Raw genomic sequence first — 24,548 nt, forward strand, 5'->3', positions numbered from 1 at the left:
CAGTAGACTTTATGTGTGTATGCTTTCATGTGTGTGTGTGTGTCCAAGTCACTGAAGGTCAGTCACTGGGCCATGGTTGCTGGACTCAGTGTCCTCCAGACTGTGGGGTTCACTGTTCTTCACACATTTTTGGGAGCCGTGGAGCATGATGGAGGGGTGGAGTGGGAGTACATTATCTTTCTCTTTGAGAGTTCCGGGCTTTTCCACGCTTGTATGTGTGTGTTAGATTGTCTGCACGAATGAGTGTGTGTTCTTTATAGGCTGCTCTTTGGTTGCTAAGCAACCCTGTGTGTGCATGTTGGAGTGGGGGTGGGAAGGGAGAGAAGCACCAGGTCAACAGAGACAGACACTCACAGACAGCGCCGTGTCTGATTGGACACATCGGTGGTCCTGATGAATGATGCTGATCATTATCACGCTGACCGGCTGTAGGCATGAATTGTATTGCAGTCTCTTAAGTCCAGTCCCTGTCTCTACAGAAAGTAAAATCCATTTATCTCTAGCCATTTATCAGATTCTGTGCCTGAGATTCTACTTCTCTTCCACACCAATAAGAGAAAGATAAAGAACTTTGGTCTAATATTTTTGACGGGTTTAAATATGAAGAACTATACTTTCCCACTGGGTTATTTTCATGCTCTGAAAACACTATCACATCCCTCTCATAAAGGCAGCTTAGATGACAGGAAACAACATCAAACAATTTGTTTTCAAAAATGCTGAATTGCGGAATTGATTTCTGTCACACATTTGTTTTCTTTAGTGTATGATCACCTGAAACTAAGAATTAGAGGGAATGGGGTCTAGAAATAGTCCCACATGTTTCTAGTTGCCTTGAACAGACTAATCAAACACTGGCTTGAGAGGGGACCTTTTGGCAATTTCAGTGGACATCAGGCGGGAGAGACGAATGGCATTCAGTTGGTTTCTGCATCTGCCTCACTAGACGCCTCTAAATCCTACATACTGGACCTTTAAACAGTCAGTCTGTGTGGAGAAATTAAAGTTTCACTTGCATATTATGTTGGGACAAGATGAAAGTGGACTTATATTTTTTTGATACCTGTCTGAGGTGACCTGCTTTTGTTCATCATTATTATCCTAATTTTTTTGTGTTATTTTGGCTTATTTTTATTTTTGATAACATTGCTTTCATTTGAAACTGTCCCCGAGATTCTGTTCCACTTGAGCATAGTAAATATAGTAAATACTTTTTTTTTTTTTTTGCACAGTCCTTTTGTTTTTGTTAACAGTCAGAGCTATGTGATATTTGCAACTGATCTATGAACATGAGTCATCTGTGATTCATCTGGTCTGCTGTAAATGAACATTTCATTTCTCTCTTTTATTCTTATTTATTTGTTTTCTCAGTAGCTCCTCATATTTTTCATCAGGCCCCAGCAATCAGAACACCACATTCTTTCCACAGTGTCAGACAGTGTTGTATCTTCTCTCATTGTGACTATTAGAGAAACAACAACAACAACAACAACAAAAACCCCAACGTAAACAGACTGGATGTTGCGGTTAATTGTAAAAGACCACTTGCAAAATCTCTGCCAGTGTTCCCACCATCTCTGCTGAAGGATGTGAGGACACAATACAGCTCAGACTCACTCCAGGACAATGGGTCCAAGTATCGTTGGGGATGGTGGCTGGTCACCAAGGTAACGCGACCAGGCCGAGGCCAAGCTTTCACGGCTGAATGGCACGCTGGCTACGGGAGGCAGATCCAAGACTGCTGTCTGACAGGCCCGGGGTCAGGCATGGGAGGTTAACACGGACAAACGGGGTTGGATTTGCTGTGCCTGGACGAAGCTGCCACGTGAGGCGGTAAAGATGGTGATTACTGTGACGATGAGGATGGTACAGTGTGACAGGAAGGACAGATAATGAGTCTGGCTGACGATGTGTTTGTATGTGCAGGTCGTGTTGTAAATGCCTCGTTTAAGCCCAAAGACGGGATTCTAGTCAGATGTAAGTCACATCCAAAATTAAACAAAAATTCCCAATCAGCTGTTGAGCACTTCGCCTGTGTGTCATGTCTGTTGCGAGACTTTTGAGGAAGATTTTTTAAAATATATTTTCACAAAAAAAAAGAAAAAAGAAAAACATGCCCAGTGTGTTTTTGCAGCCTACAAACTGTTTGCTCTCTCATCACAAGCCACTTTTTCCCATCAGGGTTTGAGCAAACATGCTCCCAGTAGCTACCAAAGCAGGTGAAGAAAGCCGAACATCCAGTCGTGTCTTCACCATCACTGGTGTAGGACGAAGCCAAAGCTAACAGGTCAGTGAATACTGGACGCGACACCGTATTCAGAAATCGTCCAAAAACACAGGATGATCCTGCTCTCTGTTTGCTAACACATCTGACACATTAGCCGTAGCAATGTTTTAACGTTAAAATATCAAGACTGTTTTGGCGTGTGTTTCTGCTCCATAACGGCCGAAAAATGACAAACACAGGTTTAGGTATTTTGTGTTTCTGTTGGTGTATATATTTATATATAAATATATATATATATATTATATATTTCTCCCTAAAGTTTGAATACTGACGACAGGTGGGGCTTCCGGCTAAACGCTAAATGCTAATGAGTGATGTCACAGCAGGTGATGTCTATCAAGTGTCACAAGGAGAAATGGATGTTGTTAAACATGAAGAGAGGAGCAGTTTAGATTTATTGATTTCCACTACAGTCTATTCTAAATTACACCTTGTAGGAAATGGTGTAGGACCTGGACGTATTGTTTTAGTGGCATTTTAGTGACTGTGTATTGTGTAATTGTGTCTTCCACTATGCTAGGATACGATACTATTTTATTTCCTTTTTATTTCAGTGGTTTAAGTGAAATAAAGCGATACGTTTTGTATTTACAAGCGTCAAAGAGACATTCAGTTTCAAATGTTATATATCAAACACACACACACAATCATATCTGAGAGGTGGAACCAGCTAATGTATGCAATTTGTATTTGATAAATTGCTGAAATGCTTAGTTGTTACACCAGTTGTAATAATAGTTATGAAAACGCTTCAATGAATATTGAAAACAATAAAAAAAATCATTTGTAGTATTTATTTATTTTATTTTATTTACTTGTAGTACCCCCCACTCTCTCTCTCTCTCTGCTTTGGGTTTGGCAGAGCTATAAACCTTATGGGTTTATAGACTTAACCAGAGGGGGATTTTGGTGGCATATGGTTTGGGTGAATAGGTGGGGACGTGCAGGTAAAACAGTAGCTTTATTTTGGAAACAGTAGGTGGGCTTAGGGGAGCTTTGTGGCGGATGTTAGGCTGGTGGGGGGCAGTTAGAAGGGCAGATATGGCAGTAGTGTGTGGAGCATTGCCCGTCATTGCTAAGTAGCGGGTGGGGGAGGGTGATGCTGGCAGTGTTGGAGTAAGTCAGATCAACAGCTCTTCTTCTTCCCTGCTGTGTGTGTGGGGGGGTCTAAAGCCTGGTGGCAGACAGCCAGCACCAGTGATGGCACCAACTGTCACTGGCAGCCCCTCACTCTCTGCTGCCACGCTGACTGAAGCTTCTCTGTCAGTTGGTGTGTGAATTTCTCTTATTTCATTTCTGGTCCCTTCAAGTAGATCAAAATTTTCTGATACTGATATACTGTAAATTGCAATATGACAAATTAATGGAGGACCACATATAAAATAATACAACTGGTGTATAAATAAGGGTGGGTGGATCAATACCTAAAGGGTTTATACTGCTGATACTGATTCTTATTTTGAGATTGAATATGGCCAATTATAGTAGAAACAAATAAGAGATTGGTTGATTGACAGAAAATTAATCAGCAGTCCTTTTAGTAACTGGTTCATTTTTTTCAGGGACAAGAAAACATTCAACTTCTGAAATCTTAGCTTTACTTCTCTTAGCTCAAGATCAGGTGAAACAGCTAGACTAGTTTGTTAGTCTGGAAAAAAATGCTTGACAGAATCTCTAAAGCACACATATTAATACATTTTATCTAGTTTGTTTAATCTCTACAGCCCCCCGCCAAAAAAACAAACAAAAAACAAATAAACAAAAAAAAAAACAAAAACAGGTTTTCACTGTGGTTATTTGCTGTCCCTGCTGTGCAGTGGCTTCCTGGAGGCAAAGAACAAGACTCGTAATAATGCATAATCTCCCATAAAACCACAACTTGTTGCTTATACGCTTTGGTGTTTGTGTAAGTTAAACAAATAAGATTTCTAGATTCTATAAGGCAAATTGTGTCACCTTTGGACAGAGACAGTCTAGCTGATTTCCCTTGTTTTCAGCATTTACGCTACGCTAACCAACTGATGGCGGTAGCTTCATATTAGGACAGACAGATAATGCAAGTGGTATTGATCTTCTCATCTAACTCTCAGCAAGAAAGCAAATAAGTGTATTTTCTGCAAAATTGAACAACAGAAATTTGTAGACTCATCATTTAATTGCCCACCTCTACCTTTCCGTGCAGATTCTTCTGTGTATTAAAATGAATGTGTGTCAGTGGTGTGTATGTCATTTCCGTGGTAAATTGAATTATTTCCCCATGTGAATCTCCAGTTTTCACTCTACTGTGGTTTATTGTCAGCACTCATTCAGGTCAAACAGTCCTATTCTCATCCTCTCTCCTGCTCTCTCTGATTTCTCTCACATTAGTCACAGCCTTATAAGACACACTTGTTCTCTGCCACACACTCCTCTGTCTCCCTCTGTTCCTTTATCTTATTTAATTACCTGCAGTCAGTGGTCAAGCAGATCTCAGCTCTGTGATGATTGGATCCACCAAGGAGTGGGCGGGGCCTGCTCTGATGCATCGCACACGTACCAGCGCAGCAGGACAGATCCTCTCTCTCTTTCACTCTCCCTCCCCCTCTTCGCCTCACACACTCTGTCTTCCATACATACGCCAGAACACAGACTGCAGCAGAACGCAGGGCCAGTAGGATTTTCCTCCTCATACAGGAAGAGCTGAGAATCCAGGAGACAGCTCGCGGCTGAGGAGGAGAGAGACATTATTCATGGAGGATCCACTGAGGAGTACCTGACCCGCAAGCTGCCGATTGTGTAGGTGAGTGTGTGTGTTTGCTGTGTGTCCATGTGTGTGGGTTCACTGCAGAAGCAGCAGCACTGCAGATACCCGACAAGGGGCTCTGCTCATCCCTCTCTCCCCTCCCCCCGCTCTCTTCCTCCTCCTCTTCATCTTTTCACTTCTCTTCGAGCATCCATTAACAAGTAGGGATTTTACCCATTTCTGAGAGCGCGGGGCAGACTGTGTTGTGTGTGTTTGTTAGAGAGAAGAATTATTCTGACCACACCTGGACTCAGCGGCTGCAGAGTGGACTCCAAGTGTGATGGATTTTTTTTGCCTCACGAGTGATTTCTACTCTTGTGAGGCACCAATCACGCTCACGCATGGCCGTTTTTGTACTCTTTTTAATTAATCCTCATCCTGCAGGTTTGTGTCTGGATCGTGGAAGCAGTTTCTGTGGAGTCCTACACACACCCATCCCTCCTTCGGGAACAAACCGCTCCCTCCCTACCTGTCCCTCATCCTCATTTAAAGATAGGATGCCCGGCTCTGTGCCCCTGTGCTGAGGAGGTGTCGGCGGGCAGCAGTATGGGCGCTGTGCTGGCCGGCATCCCCACCACCCCCTCCACCACCGATCTGCCACCACCACGCTGCCCAACTGAGACGGGCGCTCCCCCCAGCCCCGCCGATGGGCGAAGACACTGACGCCACCCCAACGCTCAACCACCGCGGCTTCCTCCCCGACCACAACTATGTGACTGAAGGTAAGAAGCTGAGGGAGGCAGAGGGAGCTGCATGGTTTTATATATGACAGAGTATGTGCTCAAGTGTGACCCAATGTGAGTTCATATCTGTGTGGTCAGAATCAGAATCAGTTTTAATACCATGTATGTTTACACATGGAAGGAATTTCTCTTGGCATGGCACTCTGGAGAGTGTGTGTGTGACAAAGTGTGTGTACACTTGTCTGGTAGGCAAAACAAGTGCAGGACGGTTTCCTAATCTCCTGTAAGCTTTGTGTCTGTCAGTGTTCAGGCAGAACTGGAGAGAAAAGTGAAAATTAAAGCATCTTAAGCAAGTTGACCTCTCCAGATCTCTCTTGCTATTTCCTCAAATTACTTATGCCCTGCACCTTTTATTTCTGTTTTGATTTGTTTATTTTTGCTTTTGTAACTACTTTCTTGCCTTGTGTAACACAGCTATTTTGTTACACTGCAGGGAAGCATTGATCTGGCCCGTGTCCCTGCGTTTGTGTGTGTGTGTATGTGTGTGTGTGTTATGTGTCTGCGTGTCAGAGACAGAGAGTAGGAGAACAGTCTTTTTTTTCTGTAACAACAGAAACTTCCAGAAAAACAAGCCAGAAATTTCAGTCCCAGTCTTGTGTACTCACTGGATTGCATGTCATCTCTCACACACATACACTCTCCGTTACTGTCTCCTCGTGAATGTAACAGGTGCATCACATCACGTTTAATATTTTAGAGTAAGAGAATATTAAAATTCCAGCAGCACACAGGCCCTTCAAGCCACTGAATTCCTTCGGCTTGTTTCATAACACAGGTGGATTATAACCCTGGATAACCCCCCCCTCGTACTTCTAATCTCAATTACACCACTAATCTCACCTGCACACTAGCCTTTCTGTCTGCCTTCATGCCTGTCTGTCTGTCCCCAATCTGCTTCTTACACTCAGCTCATTGTTTGCCACGCCTCTTAGACCAGAACAGCGGATTATTATTTGGGGGTCACGAATGTGTTGCGAGCTCATTTGTGATCCTCGTATCACTGCAGAGGGGGAAATTATTCTTTTGGTGTTTGTGCTGTAAGATCATTTCCCTCACACAGAAGCGCATGCTGTAGTAAGGGAGGGAGGGAGGGGGGGGGGGGGGCGTAGTGCTGCCTGTTGATTGTGAAAATGCTTGTGTACATACTGTGTTACTCAAATTGAATAATCTTTGTTTGTCTTTGTCTCTGTGTGTGGGAGTGTCTTGTCTTTACTCATACGTACAGCGTTTCCATGACCAGTATGTGTCTTTGTCCATTTCAGAAAAATGGAAAATCGGTCTTAACACCCATCACCAACCATTCATTATTGCCATAGCAACAGTCCGTGATGATAAACATGCTGCTTTTCATGCTTGGCCAATATGATTGACAGGTCGTCTCCACCCACCAATAATGGCAGTATTAATTATTCCACACATCTCAGGCAGACACAGACATTATTCAGGGTGAATTGCTGATGAGCTCACACCAAGGTGGACATAACATTGCACACGATTGGTGTAAAAGGGCTATACGACATATGGATAGCCTGAAAAGAGAAGGTTGCAGCGGAACAAGTACGAATTGTGCTCTAAACGTCAACATCTCTCAAGAATTCCCCAAATTAGATAATATTCTGTCACTAATAAACAAAATGATTCCTCACCTGCCTCTTCTTCCACATCCACTCCAACCCCCTCCTTGTTTCGTCCATGTTCACCCCACCCCCGTCCTCTTCCCCACCCCCCCCCTTCGCATCGGCCCTCTAATGCAACTCGCTGCATTGCCCAGTGCTGAAGTGGCGTGTCTGCCAAACAATTATTCAACAGTGCTCTAAAGGCTGCTCAAACACAATGTGCCTCTGTATGTGTGTGTGTGTGTGTGTGTTGGACAGACGGAGAGAGGTGGTGCATGTGATTTTATGCTTGGGTGTATTTTGTTAGCTCCCGTGTGTCTCCATCTTTTTTTTATTTTTTATTTTTTTGCCCTGTGTTGCATTCATATTCATGTCTGTGTCTTTGAGTGCATAATATGTGTCTTTCTGTTCACTCGGGTCTGTGTATGCATGGATGTGTGTCTGCAGCGGGTTTCTGTGTGTGTGTGTGTGTGTGTGTATGTGTGTAGATACGTGTTTGAATGCATAAGAGTGCGTCTGTAGGTCCTCCCGTGGGGATTCCCCTGCCCTTTAACTCCTGCAGGGGAGGGATGCTTAACCTCCCTCTACCTTAATGTCCCTCCCATGCCGTCTTCCTCCCATCTCTGACTCCCTTGCTGTCACTCCGTCTGCCCTCCTCTATAGCTCACTTGTCCTGCAACTTCACATCACACGGGAATGGCATTAAGTTCAAGGATGAATGAGGAAATAATGGCAACGATAATGCTTTGCATTAACATTCTGAATTTTGACATTTTTTACAGTTTCGTGAGTAATTATGGCTGTTGCAATTTCTTAAATAATGCAAGCACTTTAAGCATTAAGCCACCTGTGATGAGAGCATGACATCAATAATGGAAGCAATTGTTAGTATGTAAGTAAGTGAGCTTTTACCAGCTCTTACTGCATTTTTCTTATTGTCAGTCATTGTCAGCTCGGGGAAAATGTGTCTGCTAGGGTTCCTTCTAAACCCAACATGTGAGCACATCATGTTGTATACACACACACACACACACACACACATTCTATTTTTTTTATTATCTGGTGGCTACTTATGGCCAAATGTGGTGATACAGTAACTCAGTCCCTACCCTTAACCCCACCCTTCCTGGTGCTTCCTTCCTTCCTTCCTTCCTTCCTCCCTCCCTCCCTGCTTCTCCCCCACACTTCCCTCCACTCCATCCTTGCTCCTCTTGCAGGGCTGCTCCTGGCTATAGCCTGAAGAGCTCCGCCCATCCTGTCCACCCCTCTCCACCCTGGAGTCCTCCCCCAGGATGTTGAGCCCCATCCAGGTCCTGTGCTCCGACATCACTACCCTTTCTCTGGAGCCCGAGCCGTTTGCCTCTTACACTGAAGGTGTGTGCTCTATCCTCTTCTATCCTGAAGGTCATATCATGTTGCCCAGTTGGACCACATGACCCCAGTGTGAGACATGAGAGTTTATGCGTGTGAGTGGTTGAAAGTGTGTGTCATTAAGGGTGTTTGAGAAGCCTGAATCAGTCTTATGGGAGTCTCAGTGTTATAAATATCTTAAACATCATTTTGTCTCTGTCTACCTGTCTCATCATTTTTGTATGCCTCTATTTTTGTAACTGCCTTTTTATTTTTGTCTCAGTCTGCTTCATTGTGGATTTTATGTGTGTGTGTGTGTATGTGTGAGAGAGAGAGAGAGTGTGCATGGTTGATTTCTTTAAATAGTTTGACCTGACGACACCCTGTCTCCTTCAAAGCACAGCTATCTTACTCCTGCTTCTATTTAATACAGAGGAAGATACACACAGACACTCACATCCATGCACAAAGACACACTGACGCACTCGCTAAACTTCTAAACACATATGCTGTAAATGTACTGTGCAGGTATTCATCCGAACACACACGCAGAGCTAGGACTATTTTATTTTCAATTCAGCTGTCAGGTATTTTCTCAATTTTTTTGTTAATCATGTGGTCTATAAAGTGTCTGAAAATAGTGAAAATGCTTGTCACAATTTTAAGCAGGGTGAAATCAGTGATTTGATCAGTCAGTTCTAAAAACATACAATTTTCTATTGATTAAGTGATTGTTTCGGCACCACACACATCTGCACGGAAAAGGAAGAAAAAAGAAATTAATTAATTAAAAAAATGTTATATATATATATAGATTACATTTCAGTATTGATGAGATGTGGACCCTTAATCCTGATTTTCACTATCACTGCTGTCAGATTGGATGTAAACCAGCTAGGCTACTGATCTATTTTTATGTTACGCTTTCAAATCTGTAGGCTTCAGTAAATTTTATCAAAGGCGAATCATTGCAGCTTTGAGCATCCATGCAGCTAGAAAATGTTTTTGTAGCCAGGCAAAGCAGGATTACAGGTGCATTTCACCCATGAAGCTGAAACTGACTTGGATTTTAATTGTTAGTGTCCATAACCATTAGGCTCTCACCGGCTCTGCTCCATTGTGCCGGTGTATGTTTGGAGAAATGGCAGATTCCCTGCTGTTGTGGGCTTAAATCACTCCTCTTCACACATGTGCACCTCTAACACAAACACATACACCACTTTTTTTTTTTTTCAGATAACTCCAAAACTGCAGGGCAGGGATCAATTTAATGTCTCTCCCCTTGCCTCCTTTACTCCCGCCTCTCCCTTTCTGCCTCCAGCCCATTTATTTTTCTACAGGGTAATTGAGTACACACACTTGTACACACGTACACAGGAAATGCGGGATGCTTGAGCTGCAGCATTCAAACACACCCGGCAACACACACACACATACACACATCTCCTGCTGAGTGGTGGCTTGTCTTTGCTTTTAAGGAGTGTGTGGTTTTGGCTCAGCTTTAATGGTCTGTGTTTACCAAGACCCAAGATATCTATAATTGGCACTGTTGGATGTCTGCTCCCCTTGCTGTCCCTTTGGTGTCCTTAACAAAAAGAAATAAGGAAATTCACGTCCCTTGATTTAAGCCACCGGCTTCATCTATCCCATCAACCTCCTCTCCTTTCCTCTCAGTAGTATCTTACCTTGTCAAATTTTTTAGCTACAGATGAGCACTAATCCTAATGTTTATTGCAGACTATGGTTGGAAAAATTAATCTGCCTCTGATTTTATTGACTAATCAATTCATTTTTGCTTTATAAAATGTCAGGTGAAATCTTTGCAATTGTCAGGTGACATCTTTAAACTGCTTTTTGTGGCCCAGTATATTCAGTTTACTATCACTAATCACAAGGAAAAGCAGCAGATCTTTGTATCTGAGAATGTTTGTCATGTCTATTATCAAATCCATGTGTCAGAACTGTTACAGATCAATTTTCTGTTGATCAGGAAGTACATTCATAGATAATGGTTTCAGCTCCTTCACTGTTTGACGTGACTTCTTAATACATTATCTAAACCATTGGTGATTTACCATGTGTTGTTTTCTTCTCTATTGATTGATTCTCCGTACAACAGTGTTTAATTGTTGAGGAGCTGCTGTCTTTGCACACACCTCACAGGGCGTTTGAGTGTTTATATGCTGGGTGTTTATTACTTGTGCATATACATGTCCATTTTATGCTTTTCTGTGTCATTTGGTTCATTCACATTGATGTGTTGTTTTGTGTGGATGTGTGCTGTATGTGTGGGCGCATGTACTTGCAGTCACAGTGTGTTCCTCCATCTCCTGCAGTGTGGCGATGAGTCAGACAGGCCTGCTGATGCTAATGGACTGTCTGTGGGAGACAGACATAGCTAGCTTGCTGTACTGTAGCGTGCACACAATCACGCACACGCACGCACACATTCATACATACATCAGTATCATGCCCAGTGGTTCCCCTTGAAGGCTCATGATGCTTGTTTCTGCAGTGGTTCTTTGTATTCTTAGAAGTTTATTTCGCTGTAGTGCCCTTCCAATAAACATCAGAGAAGCAGATGGGTGTCAGACAGAGAGAGAGAGAGACAGAGAGAAAAGGAGAGAGACAAAAAAACAAAAAGATCAAGAGGTCTCAGGTTGAGAACAGACTATGGATGAGAGAGGAGAGTGTGTGTGTGCTCCATATTTTACTCAGCTATATTGTGGCCCGCACTGGTGGTCTTGCTTACCTTAGCTCTTATTCTGTGCGAGTGGAGACACGGTTATCTGTAAGTATGTTGGAAGTGCCCGCACGCACACATAACGTAAAGCACGCACACATTTGCTGTGCATCATTAACATGACTGTGTGTGACAAAACTGCGGCGCGTAATTATTTTATTACGCTGGTTCTTCCCGCGAGGATTGGATTGATGAATCCCACTTCCTCCATCACCAGAATGCCATATACGGCTAACTGTTAACGAGTACTGCTGCTACTGGTTGGCTCAGCCTGTTACCATGGCAACCCCTGCTCACCAATGGACCCCTCCACCGCCTCCGCCCCGGCGCCCGTTTCCTCTACCTCTCTCTCTCTCTCCATCCTTCCCATTCTTCCACCTCCAGCATCACCAACACTCCATACACACTAACCTACAGTGAGGCAGTAGAGTGTCGTGGGGGAGGGATAAGAGAGGGCGAGTGAGCCGAATGTGGACAGACAACCGAGAAGGAAATGAGAGAGTGAAATAGTGCAAAAGAGAAAAACCGTGGAACACGAGATATGACAAAAGAATGTGTGTGTGTGTATTGAGAGAGAGTGAGAGACAGCGTGGAATAGAAAAAAGAAATATACACTGAAGAAGGTACTACAGCGACCAAGATGTCAAGAAACAGTGAAATGATTACTGGTAAATGATAGCGAGAAAGAGGCAATCCGTAATACGGTACATTAAGTGTTTGAGGAGCAGTCCCTACCTCCCTTCATCATAAAAGTCCCTCTCAAGTCCACCACTGTGGCAAGGCTACAGCTTTAAATCAATAAATGTGCTCTATTTTTATTACAGTCAGTGCTTATTGAGTAACATGTTCTTTTCTATTAAAACTGAGATCAGTGGACTCCTTTGTCAAAAGCTTGGTGGGACAGAGCATCTGAAATGATTGTTATTTCTAAATCCAAGCTATGGCACTTTTCAAAATATTATTTGATTATTTCGAAGCGCAGTTGCAGATTTGAACTTTGGCTGCACAAAAATCTCTGTGAGGCAGAATTGCTTTGCAGGCTAGAACACTTGGTCAGACAAAGAGCGCTATGTTGATACTCCTGTAAGTTGTGCAGCTTCTTCTTGATGGAATAGGTTTTTTCATTTCGTGGTCAGCAGTGGCCAATGTTCAATTAAAGCAACATTGCATGTATTTTATGTTCCATTAGGCGCAATCTTATGCAGAACTGGAAGACTTTTAAAATTGCACAGTTTACCACTGATGTTGTTCATGCTTTCATTGTAGCAACAGTGAGACAAATCAGTAACATACTTAACACTGAAATTAAAAACAGATTCCTCAGAGGAATATCAGCACCAGTTTCGCTTGTATCATGGTTCATTATGTTGACGGGTGTCATGTGATAGGCAACAATATATGGATGAGATACAGAATGTTTGAGTGTTTGTTGTTTGGATGATTATCCGGTCACTGAAGCCATCGCCATGGTGTCAGCATCACCAGCGAACGCCTGTCCTTTATGTAGATTTTGTATTTACAAGCGTGAAAACAGTCAACTTTCACAGATTTGAAACTTCACAGCTGAGCTCAACATTCATTTCACTTCTTTACTTTGTTTGTTCTCTTCAAATTAATTAAGCTTTGGTTTTGGAAGATCAAAAAGGTCAAATATATTGTCCCCCATCAAAAATAAATACGTGACGGTGGAGTTTTGAGCTTCAGATATGACGCTGGTATTAGAGTGCTTCCTCTCATCTTTTGTGTTGTGTGGTGCAGGAAGGTCCGCTCACAGCGCTGAGGCAGTAAATGCTAAGTGGTTTTAATAACGTGCTTACTCCCCATATTACAGTATTGCGACCGAGTCATACTGTGTCATGTTTTGTGACACAGAGGTAGCGGTGGGGACATTGTCTCAAATATGCAAATAAATAAAATTCAATTACATTGAAGTGATATTTAATCACTAATGCAAATGCATTCTGAGTTGCAGTTCCACTTTAAGACACAACAGAGATGATAAAGTTCACAATTATTTCTGCACACAAAACACACACATACACACACATACACACACAGATACAAAACAGATGAACTCAAGTGACACTGCAGTCTTGTTTGTGTGGGTCACAATGCAACTCAGATCAACACTTGTGGGAACGTTTGTGTGTGTGTGTGTGTGTCTTTGATCCACTGTGTAGTATATAATCTGAATTTTATCTGAAACAGTACACGCAGTTGCAGAGTATTTGTGTTAGTGATGAAATATTGTTTTACTCTACACATTCATTTGCATATTTTAATCCACTTACATGTTAATGCATTGACTGTTGACTTTGCTTAATAATTTATAGTCAGATAATAAGATTATATAGATGAAAGATGACGTGGTCAATTAGCTAATGGGTCCTTTTTCCTAATCTTTTTCTCTTACCTTCCCGTTCTTTTTCATCTCTCTCTCTCTCTGTCTTTCTTCCTCCATCTTTGTCTCTACTCCTCTACCCTCAGCTGATATCATCTCCACCGTTGAGTTCAACCACACCGGAGAGCTCCTGGCCACAGGGGACAAAGGGGGCCGAGTGGTCATCTTTCAGAGGGAACCTGAGGTAGATACACACACTGACATTCACACACTCACACACAAATATATTTTTCATTCCAGCTCTGAGAGCAGTGATGAATGCTTGCAGTTCCCCTCTAGCTACAGCCTAGATTGATTGATAAATAGTTGATATTCCTGCTGTGTCAGAGAGTGTATTTTTATAGCTGTGCAGAGACCGTGCCGTGCTATTTCTTCACACGATCAAGGTGACAGAGATTGGCTCAGACTTCTGGTTGTTATGTTGCTCTGCGATCGCACATGTGAGAGTCTCCACATTTTTCTCCTTGCATTTTACACATAACTCGTTTTTTTCTTTCTGCAGAGCAAGACTGAGCCCTTCTCCCAGGGAGAGTACAATGTCTACAGCACCTTTCAGAGCCATGAGCCCGAGTTTGACTACCTTAAGAGTCTGGAGATTGAGGAGAAGATCAATAAGATCCGATGGCTGCCTCAACAGAATGCCGCACACTTCCTCCTCTCCACCAATGGTGAGAGATCCCACAGACATGCATGCATTGTAGAGGATATTAGATGATAATAGCATATTAGAGGAGCCAGGAAGATGTGGAAGTAGTGATGTGCTTGGTGGGGAAATGCTTTACTTGAACCAGTTTTAATGATCATGTTTTTAAAAGGTCAGAAAGCAGATTTTCCCTTGTCTAAAGAAAGTGCATTAGGAGTTAGCCTGTCTGTGTAAGCGGTCCCATCATCAGCTTACATTCTGAGTTTATGGCTATATTGGAGGATCTATAGATTTTCCCTGAGCGCCCTGTTATTGATTTATTTAAGTACTATATTATTTATGATTGAGGGTATGAAAAATGTAAGACCTGCCTCAGCAGTTCGGTAATACTCTTACTGCAATGCTTGCTGTCATTTTTTCAATATAATACAGAGATCTTGTGTGTCTGTGAACATGGATGAAACAAAACCACACTGATAGCTCATTTGGAGTTTCAGAGTCCACGTTGTCTCAGAACTTCAGAGCTGACACTCTGGGGTGTGGTGGATTATCTTGTCTATTAAGTCATTTATTTTGGGTTTCAGTGCCTTAGTTGAAAGTGTCTTTATGTAAATCATGAAAGAACCCTTTTTAAAGATTTTAGGCTTTTAACCTTACCAATGTGACATGAAATTCTGCTCTGATAAATTTTCTCACAGCTAGTCTGATATCTTCAGATATATCCACAAGATATCACCATCATTAGTTACGCTTTCAAATTATGTTCTTATCTGACTGCTTAATGGCCCCGTTTGTTCCCCAGATAAGACCATCAAGTTGTGGAAGGTGAGTGAAAGAGACAAGCGGCCAGAGGGATACAACCTGAAAGATGAGGAGGGTCGCATCAAAGACATCTCCACTGTCACCTCTCTACAGGTAAATCAGTCTATCTATCTATCTATCTATCTATCTATCTATCTATCTAGTCTGTCTTCCTCTGATGCACACTGAAACATTCATGCAGTTGGTTGTGCAACATAACTGGGTCAGTAGGTACAGATGTGTTTGCATGTGCAAAATTGGGTCACTGGCACAATGGTACATGTGTGTGGGGGATGGAGAAAACCTGGATTTCCAGCTGAATAAAGCAGCAGCGCAACATCTGCACTGGATCTACGTAAAGTAGTCAAAGCATCAACATTTCTGTCAGTGCTGAACTGTCGCTAATCTGCACACTGTAGCACAGTGTGTGACTGTAGAGAGCATGTATGTGTATGGTGATGGGGCTCCCACTGTGCTGTTTGCAAATAAGGACACACATGTCTAAAAATGTAAACTGTGCACCGACAGTGAAACTGTGTGTGTTAATGCAAATGTCAAGATGTGTATGTACAGCCAAATATGCTGTAAGATGTGCACTGAATTGGCTCTCGATCTTGCTAGCGAGTGAGAAGAAGCTGGGGTTCTAGCAGTAATGTATTATTGATGTCAAAGGGATTAATGCATTAAATATTAACTCATGATACAATAAAATTATTTAAATTCAATCTACTGTTTTTTATCTTGCCCATTTGTCTAATCTGTTATACGGGTTGTGAAACCGCTCTTTTCAAGGTGCCGGTGTTGAAGCCAATGGACCTGATGGTGGAGGTGAGCCCGCGGCGAGTGTTTGCCAACGCCCACACTTACCATGTCAACTCCATCTCTGTCAACTCCGACTATGAGACTTACATGTCAGCTGATGACCTGAGGATCAACCTCTGGCACCTGGACATCACGGACCGCAGCTTCAGTATCCTTTGTGGGCCGCAGAGTGAATGCAAAGCGAGGAAGAGAGAAGACAAAGCTACGTGCAGTCGTGTAGGCGTGAACACACATGCACAAACACATTTAAAAGGGAAAAGATTTATTAAAGCATAACAACAAGGGTATTTCATGCATACATTAACACATAAATTCTTACACAGGCTCAGTAATGAGTTACTGCCCACCACACTTTCTCTCTCTCTCACACACACACACATACACGCACTAAATTCTCACCCTGCAAATCCCACTTTGTTGTAAAGAAATGCGCAAAAACACACAGTGTTGGGGGAGGGGAATATTATTCTTGAGGAGTTAAAATGAAGCTTAATGAATAATTCAAAGGCTGCATAAATATTTCAGGCCCTCTCTGAGTTCTAATCCAGCTCAGTGGGACACAGCACAGTCATATCCCTGACCCAGACAGGATTTATAATATTGCAATTTATCCGAATTATTTTTCACCCAACAATCCCCCCCAAGACATATTTATATTGGTTTGTTTATTTTTTTCTGTAAATTATTTACATTGTGTTGGTTTTATATACATTTACATACACTTGTGCTTTTATTCTGCATGTGGGTCACGAATGGGCTTCCACATCAATTCAGACACAACCTCATTAGTTTCTCTTTCAGTCAGGTAGTGAATAAAATCACGAATGAATGAATAAGTACATACAGCAGAGCAGACTCCGGTTCAGACCGAAACAAACTACAGGCCCTGGGACGTTGACTCTCTTTGTTGTCCTCCTGAGCGATGCTTTCTCTCAGACATTGTGGACATCAAGCCAGCCAACATGGAGGATCTGACAGAAGTGATCACAGCAGCTGAGTTTCACCCCCACCACTGTAACCTGTTTGTCTATAGCAGCAGCAAAGGCACCCTGCGCCTCTGTGACATGAGAGAAGCGGCATTGTGTGACAAACACTCCAAATGTGAGTAAACCTGCTGAAAAGCTGTGAGTCGTAACATTGTTTTTTTTTTCTCTCTCTCTCCAAAAGCTAAGCTTAAAGCTATCATTGAATTTTTCAATGATTAATAGAGTAATAGGATAAAAAAAATATTTTGCTTTATTAAAAAGCAGAAGTAAATACAGTATGTGAAGACAGGTCCCTTAAAAAAAGGTGTAGGGCAACCAAAATAAACAAGTCTAATGAACTAACAGAGACACTTTACTCATGTTATGTTAATTGCAAACATTAATGTTACCTTGTGTCGGGTCTGCTGTGATGGACTGGATGCTGGGTGATGTTGTGCTGTGGTGGTAGTTAGATTTTACATTAGACACACTGTCCAAACGTTTCATTGGGTTTCAGCTTGAAATGATCCTAAACTTTGGACACTTGTTGTTTTCTCTCGCCTGTCTTTCCTCTTCTCCACTCGCTGTTTTCTCTTCCTGTGTATCGGGAATGATCATCTGCCTGAAAAAGAGAGCACTGTGTGTGGTTACATGAATTAAATGAAACTTTGATGCAAAGAGTTTGCGTCAAGTTTTTTGTAACCGACTTCGTCGAGTTAATCAAGGTATCGTTTCGGTCTCGGTGTTTAGTTTGTAGTAAACTAACTTAGACCCTTCTGAACATTTTTTTCTCCGAATGATAATATTTCTTTCCACTGTCATTAATGTAGAATGGACTTAGTTTAGCCATGAATCTGCTGTCCCTTAGGAAAAGCAGTTCAGTTCATTTCACATGTTCTCTTAGGCCTCGGGCTTTCTTAGCTTTCCTGTTTATTTCAAAGTTGAAGCTTCACATCTCTGATCAGTATGAGTCACTAGTGCAACGGAGCACCTTGACAAGCAGCAAAAGACTTAGATTTTGTTTGCTACATTTAATAATGTCTGTTCATTCCTTTCTTTATGATGTTATTTTTATAAGATCTTTGAAATGTGCTCACTATACTCAGAATCAGACGACAACACCTGTTCAGCAATGCACAGTCTGTCCTCCTTCATTTGTGTACATGAGTTTTAAAGACACTCACACCCAGCAGTGTTTCTGATCATCATTTGGCTACCCCCCCCCTCTCTCTGTCTCTCCCGTTATTCTGTCTCCTCCTCTCCAGTGTTTGAGGAGCCCGAGGACCCCAGCGCCCGTTCCTTCTTCTCCGAGATCATCTCCTCTGTGTCGGACGTCAAGTTCAGCCACAGCGGTCGCTACCTGCTCACCAGAGACTACCTGACTGCCAAAGTCTGGGATCTCAATATGGAGAGCAAGCCCCTGGAGACATACCAGGTGGGTGACAGTCCATGTGAAAGCACGAGGGAAGTGTTAAAATACAAGAGAACGTGAATATTTTCTCTCAGGCTCCGCTGCTGTGATGGGATTCCTTCTGGCAAGGAGCAAATGTACCGCAAGCAAGATGAACTGATCAGCAGTCCAGGAAGCATTAACATATTTTCTCTTGTTTCCCCTCACTGTACCCCTCAGAGGGTTGAAATCATTGCAGATCTGATTAATATAATGATGCTGAATGATCACCTGTTTTCTACTTATACGGTTTTTCAGTATAAACTGGAAACTCCAGTCGTGGTATACGACTGATATTCCTCTACTTCCTCTTGTCACTCCGCAAATATTCTACATTGTGTTCAAGTGGAAGGTTTATGCTGTTGTTGCCCCAGACTGTTAACACTGAGTCATGGCCTTTAGACTGTATAGCCCAGTGGTTCTCATTATTTCTCTGCTGATACCCATCCCAACACAACATTGCCACAGCACTGCCACCATGTCTTTTTTTCCCCCTTTTAAATCATTTTATTTAAATATATCAACCAAATCAACCAACAGTAACAGTATTATTCTTATTATTATTAGCTTATAATGTTGTGCTGATTAATAAATAGAACAAGTTGGTTTCACACTGATAATTGACACAAAAACCAAACCTTATATATATTTACTTGTATTTTTTTGTATTCAATCCAGCTACATTAGAGAAAAGTTAAGCTCAGGCGCTTTGGGATACGAAACCCTTTTTCCTTTTCCATGTAGTTGAGTGTTTTTGCTCGTATGAGGGAAGGACCCTTCTGTTCTCTTACACCTGCTGTCCTCACTTTGTCATGCATAAACATGTGTTTTTTGACTTTGGTAAGTCCAACAGACCAAAAGATGTCCGTGTGTGTTTTATGTTACAGATTGGTGGAAAATTCAAGAAAAAATCTGACAAAAGGGTCGGAAAAACAAATGCAGATAGTTATATACCAAACTTGAGGGGATTTTGGACTGATGTATTAGAATCTCCATCAGTTCAAGAGACTTGGGGAAGCTGCTCTTGTGGCTCTTGGTACTGGCCTAACACCGCACTAAGACATGCTTCTCTGAACTCAGCACAGCACTGTTCAGATGTTTGTCATGCAGGTTATTCATTCTTCCCATCCAGTCTTGTGTGTTGCTGCTGAGGTTCCTTGAGCAGAGCCAAGAAGTAGCATGTAAATTCAAAGTTCACTTGGTTGATGTCAGTGTTTGTAATTGAAATTGCTGTTGGTTTGTCCAAACTGCTGGGTGACTAAATGTTCCTTTACTGAAAGAGGGCCTTGTCATACTGGAAATATGCAAATTTGGAGACAGAAATGAGTCATGAGAAGACGGTTTGTACCACAATCACAGTACTTACTGATGATTAGATTTTTTTTTTGCAAGACCTTTTAAGGATGATTGGATTGATTACGCGCCAGAGAATGCGCTTTTGCTCATCAGTACAGAATCACTCGAAATCTTTGCTGTGGCCCAAGTTTTTTCTACTTTAGACAATTATCATGATGTCGTATATGTAGGACGGTGGTTAAGAGGACTTGACATACTGTTGAAATTTGTATACATAAAAAAAACGAAGTACTGTGTTTGTCTCTCGGCTCACTTGTTTACAGTGTTTACAGTAGCTTCTGTTTATGCATGTATGCACAGTACAAGTATTTATCAACTGCTTTTTTTTTTTTTTTTTTTTTTTTTCCAGCTTGTGTTTTGCATTCGTGCCGCGAGCATGTGGGTGAACGTGTGTGTGTGTGTATTTGCCTGACGTGTTAGGGCCCATGAGCCTGCCAGGAGTGGGAGGCTAAGACGCACCGGTGCTATTTATAGGCTGCCGAGCCTCCAATCATAAAGTGAAAGGGGAAGGAGGGATACCTTATACAGCGCCCAACACCTAGATCTGCAATGCAGTACGGAGGGGGAGGAAGAGGGGCGGAGGGATAGACAAGGAGGGGTGAGGGTTTGGGAGAGAGTGCGAGGAGGAGGGAAGGGGAGAGTTTGTGGTAAGATAAAGGGATGACAGATCTGATTTTGCTCAATTCGTACTCTTCATTACTTGTGGAACAGGAAAAATCCACAAGGGATGAGGCAGTGTACTCTAAATCAGATATCATGCAGACTGGGGGGGGGGGCTATATATTTAGCTTCAGCTGACACTGTATCATTTCACCCCGAGAACAAAGACCCATAAGGGAAAACCAAAATGTCACCAGGTTTGATGTACAACCAAGAGCCGACCTCAGCTTGAGCGTTTATTGATTGCGAGGTGACTGCTGACTTTATGCAGAATGTGAAAGTAGGGGGCTTAATGCAGAGGACGGCAACTGGACCAAACTGTGGATTTCAACCCTTTGCATCACCGAGCAGACACAGTGCTGACACACGCAGGTCGAAGGACAGCACGAGGGAAAACACTTATTAGTCAGTGAATGTGTGTGTGCGCATGTGTGTTCATATGCGTGTCTCTGTTATCGTGCCCTTGGTAGGTTTGGATGTTAATGCATTTTCTGATATGGAAACGGAGAGTTTAGATTAAAATGTACTCTTGGCTCCTACTGAAGTTGCCAGGAAGGTTTGTATTTCAACTTGCCCATGTTTTTAAATGTGTTTTTCTGCTCACTCTTCCATTTATAGTTTATATAGAGAGTCAGCACCTGGGAGTCAAACAGCTGTGGACTCACTTGTTCATCTTTGCATGTGCTTCCTTCAGGTTCACGATTACCTCCGCAGCAAGCTGTGCTCTCTTTATGAAAACGACTGCATCTTTGACAAGTTTGAGTGTGCCTGGAACGGCTCGGACAGGTACCACAAGTGTTTTTCTGTGCTTGTAATAACTAAATATCCCAACATGAAAGCACGTTAAACAAGACTTTTTATACATTTTGTGGAGTGGTTTGATTCACGGTTAAGTAAAGTCCGTTCAGCCAAAATGTAAAACCCCATACATTTGTTAAAATATAGTATTTTACCATGCATATAGTTACTGATTAATGTGTTGAGATTTAGTGATCTGTGAAAACAATCCTCTGAACAGTTTGCTAAACATCTGTTTAACCTAAAAGTAAATTTTTTTTGGATTGTCCAGCATAGCCAGGAAGCTGTTACAAAAAAGACAGTCAGTCAGTCAGTGCTGATTGTATTGCACTATTTCTAATTCAGGCTGCTTTATTCTTTTACTCCTCTAAAATTCAAAGGAAAGTTTCGCACTTTTGTACTGCATTTTTTCTTTAAAAGCCATATGAGCCAGTTTTCGGATTTATATTTCACTTGCAAAACATAAAATTACCTTATGCGTTGTGTCGTTACAGATTAAATTATTCATCGGTTAAGAAACATTCTGTATGAGTAGTTTGAGAACATTTTGCAGATAATACTTCTATGTAATTGTAGTATGTTATACTTTACTATAGATACAGACATTATAGTAACAATAGTATAGATACTTTACAGATAGTATAAGGATCTGAATTTGTACTTGTGTGCACCACAATTAAATGTTAGTTATCTTAAAACCCAGCCAAATATAACTGAAATAATTTTCATATCCAGATGTTCCAGTGGCTAAGTGGTTAGGTTAGTTAAGGTTAGTTTGCGAAAATTAATATAATTAGTGAAGGGCTTCACCAGCTTAATATGTGAGAGTGAGAGATAATGAAAGTCTCTAAGACTGTAGCAAGTGATCCTTTCTCTCCTCTTCCTCTTTTCAGTGTGATCATGACCGGAGCCTACAACAACTTCTTCCGCATGTTTGACCGGAACACCAAACGCGACGTGACCCTGGAAGCGTCAAGAGAAAGCAGCAAACCTCGAGCTGTCCTTAAGCCACGGAGGGTCTGTGCCGCCGGAGGAAAGCGCCGGAAGGACGATATCAGCGTGGACAGTCTGGACTTCACCAAGAAGATCCTCCACACAGCATGGCACCCGACTGAGAACATCATTGCCATCGCAGCCACGAACAACCTGTACATTTTTCAGGACAAACTCAACTCGGAAATGCATTAAAGAACATTGGCGGTGGATACAAATGAGTTTATACCTGAACATGCATCTATGCCAGAATGTACACATTTGCAGACATGTATCCACAGGAATATGCCTAACACATCCACATACACAATCGGAAAACACACACATGCACACACACATCTGGGTCTACTCTTTGACACACCCCCCCTCACCTCTTCCCCAGCCTCTCAGAACTGAAAGGACCTAGAAAGGGCTCGAGAAGGAATGGGCTGGATTACGCATTATGGATTGCAAAATTGTGGATTTTTTAATTGTTAAGCTCTGGATTGTGCTTGATGGTGTGTTGATTGCTACAGCTCAGCTTCTGGGAGGGGGGGAGTAACACCCTCCCCCCCAGACTGGAGAGACGTTTACATGTTTTATGTTATTTTTCTATTTTTAGTATTATTTTTTTCTTTTTTTTTTGGTTCTTCAGGCTCTTTTGCTTTCTCCACCTCCTCCTCCCTCTCCTCCCCTCCTTCCTGTATTTGTGTGCTCGAGCAAAGCCTATTCTTATCCCTTGCCCACTGTTTCGTGTAACAAAAACCCTTCGTGTTTGTCAACCAGTGGCGCTGATGAAAAAATGGGCCTTTTATGTAACTGGCTGTTGGTTTGATTTCAGATAAGCTACCCCACTTCTGCTTTTGTAATTTTGTGTTAAATTACATTAATGACGGCAACTGCGATGACAGTGACAATTTAAAATGATATGTTTAATGTGCAACGATGACCTCGGGACCCTCCCCTTAACCCACGTGCACCCAGACGCCTCTGAACTCAACTGGACCATGTTCAGTGAGGTAAAACATTTACAGTCCTGCAGATAGAAGCAGAAGTTAATAGGTCAATACACTGCGGCTTAATATGAGGATACTCTCTCATATATCTGCTTCACACACTGTGTCGTCAGTCGTTGATGTTTTCACTGCTGAAACAGGTCCCTTAAACATCTCAGATTGTGGTTTCTGCTTCTGGTATGAAGCTGCGACCTGTGCTACTTTGCCGTTGAACACAGCTCAAGTCGAGCAAAAAAAAAAAAAAAAAAACGATTAAAAGAAAACAAACTAAAATAATTTCAGCAGTCAAATGAAAAGATGCTGCATGTAAAACCAAATTAGCCTAGGTGTTTATAAACTGACTGATGGACTGTCTTGGCTGCCTTCTTAACCATTTAGACCCAGCTGTACAAAGGCTTCAGGGGCCCCGGGGCCCTATGCAGCACGAGTAACCATAGATGACCGAGCTCTCCTACCTTTATTTGTGTCTTCAGACACTGAAGCATGTTTACTAGTGTTCGGTTCATACACTTACGTGTACATTTTGAATGAAGCCGTCAAGGAATCAGTTTCTACTCGACTGAAACTGAGAACCAAGAAGAATGGGGAATGTTTTCATTAATGTTGTTCTCTAAAAGAAAAAAGACGGGGAAAATAATCGAAGGGTGTCTGTATATATCAACTCTGATTTTGACATGTATGAGTTTTAGTTTTTTTAACACTGATAAACAGACTGGACTCCATCATCTGTACTGATGATTGCCTCCAAAGCTGCAGCAGAGATCGTACTTTTATCTTTTTAGCCTTCCTCACCGATTACTTTACTGATGTGCAGAGGCTTTTATTTTTAGATGACAGTTTATTCTTTTATTTATCCTTTTTCTTTTTGGAAAACATCTGTGAGTGTCACTCAGCATCCTGACTAAACTAATTTTGATTCACATATTTTTGTGTTAATGTATGTTGATGATAGAATTGTCTAATGGACAGTTATAAATATTGTTAATATGTTTTTTTTCTGAATAAAGATTTCAACGAAATTGCATCCAATGAGCGTACCTCTGTGATTTTTACTGCAATGTAATTATGTACAACTAATAATAATTGCCAGTGCCATAAAGGAAATGTAGACTATATAACTTCAGTTTATATGGGCCTATAAGG

At 42.0% G+C, this 24,548-nt stretch overlaps 1 protein-coding gene across 1 annotated transcript; it reads left to right on the forward strand.

Annotated features, from left to right (window-relative positions):
• Positions 1 to 1,477: 1,477 nt before the first annotated feature.
• On the forward strand, positions 1,478 to 24,429 carry LOC124067808 (serine/threonine-protein phosphatase 2A 55 kDa regulatory subunit B gamma isoform). Its single transcript, XM_046405441.1, has 13 exons — positions 1,478 to 1,833; positions 1,927 to 1,977; positions 2,182 to 2,287; positions 4,909 to 5,066; positions 5,454 to 5,791; positions 14,009 to 14,106; positions 14,425 to 14,590; positions 15,368 to 15,480; positions 16,159 to 16,336; positions 17,125 to 17,289; positions 18,419 to 18,588; positions 21,314 to 21,405; positions 22,311 to 24,429. The coding sequence occupies exons 5-13, from the start codon at positions 5,716 to 5,718 to the stop codon at positions 22,603 to 22,605; spliced, it is 1,353 nt and encodes a 450-aa protein (XP_046261397.1). The 5' UTR covers positions 1,478 to 1,833; positions 1,927 to 1,977; positions 2,182 to 2,287; positions 4,909 to 5,066; positions 5,454 to 5,715; the 3' UTR covers positions 22,606 to 24,429.
• The last annotated feature ends 119 nt before the right edge of the window (positions 24,430 to 24,548 follow it).

The sequence above is a fragment of the Scatophagus argus genome, chromosome 12 (genome assembly GCF_020382885.2).
Source record: "Scatophagus argus isolate fScaArg1 chromosome 12, fScaArg1.pri, whole genome shotgun sequence".
In the NCBI taxonomy this organism is placed as follows: domain Eukaryota; kingdom Metazoa; phylum Chordata; class Actinopteri; family Scatophagidae; genus Scatophagus; species Scatophagus argus.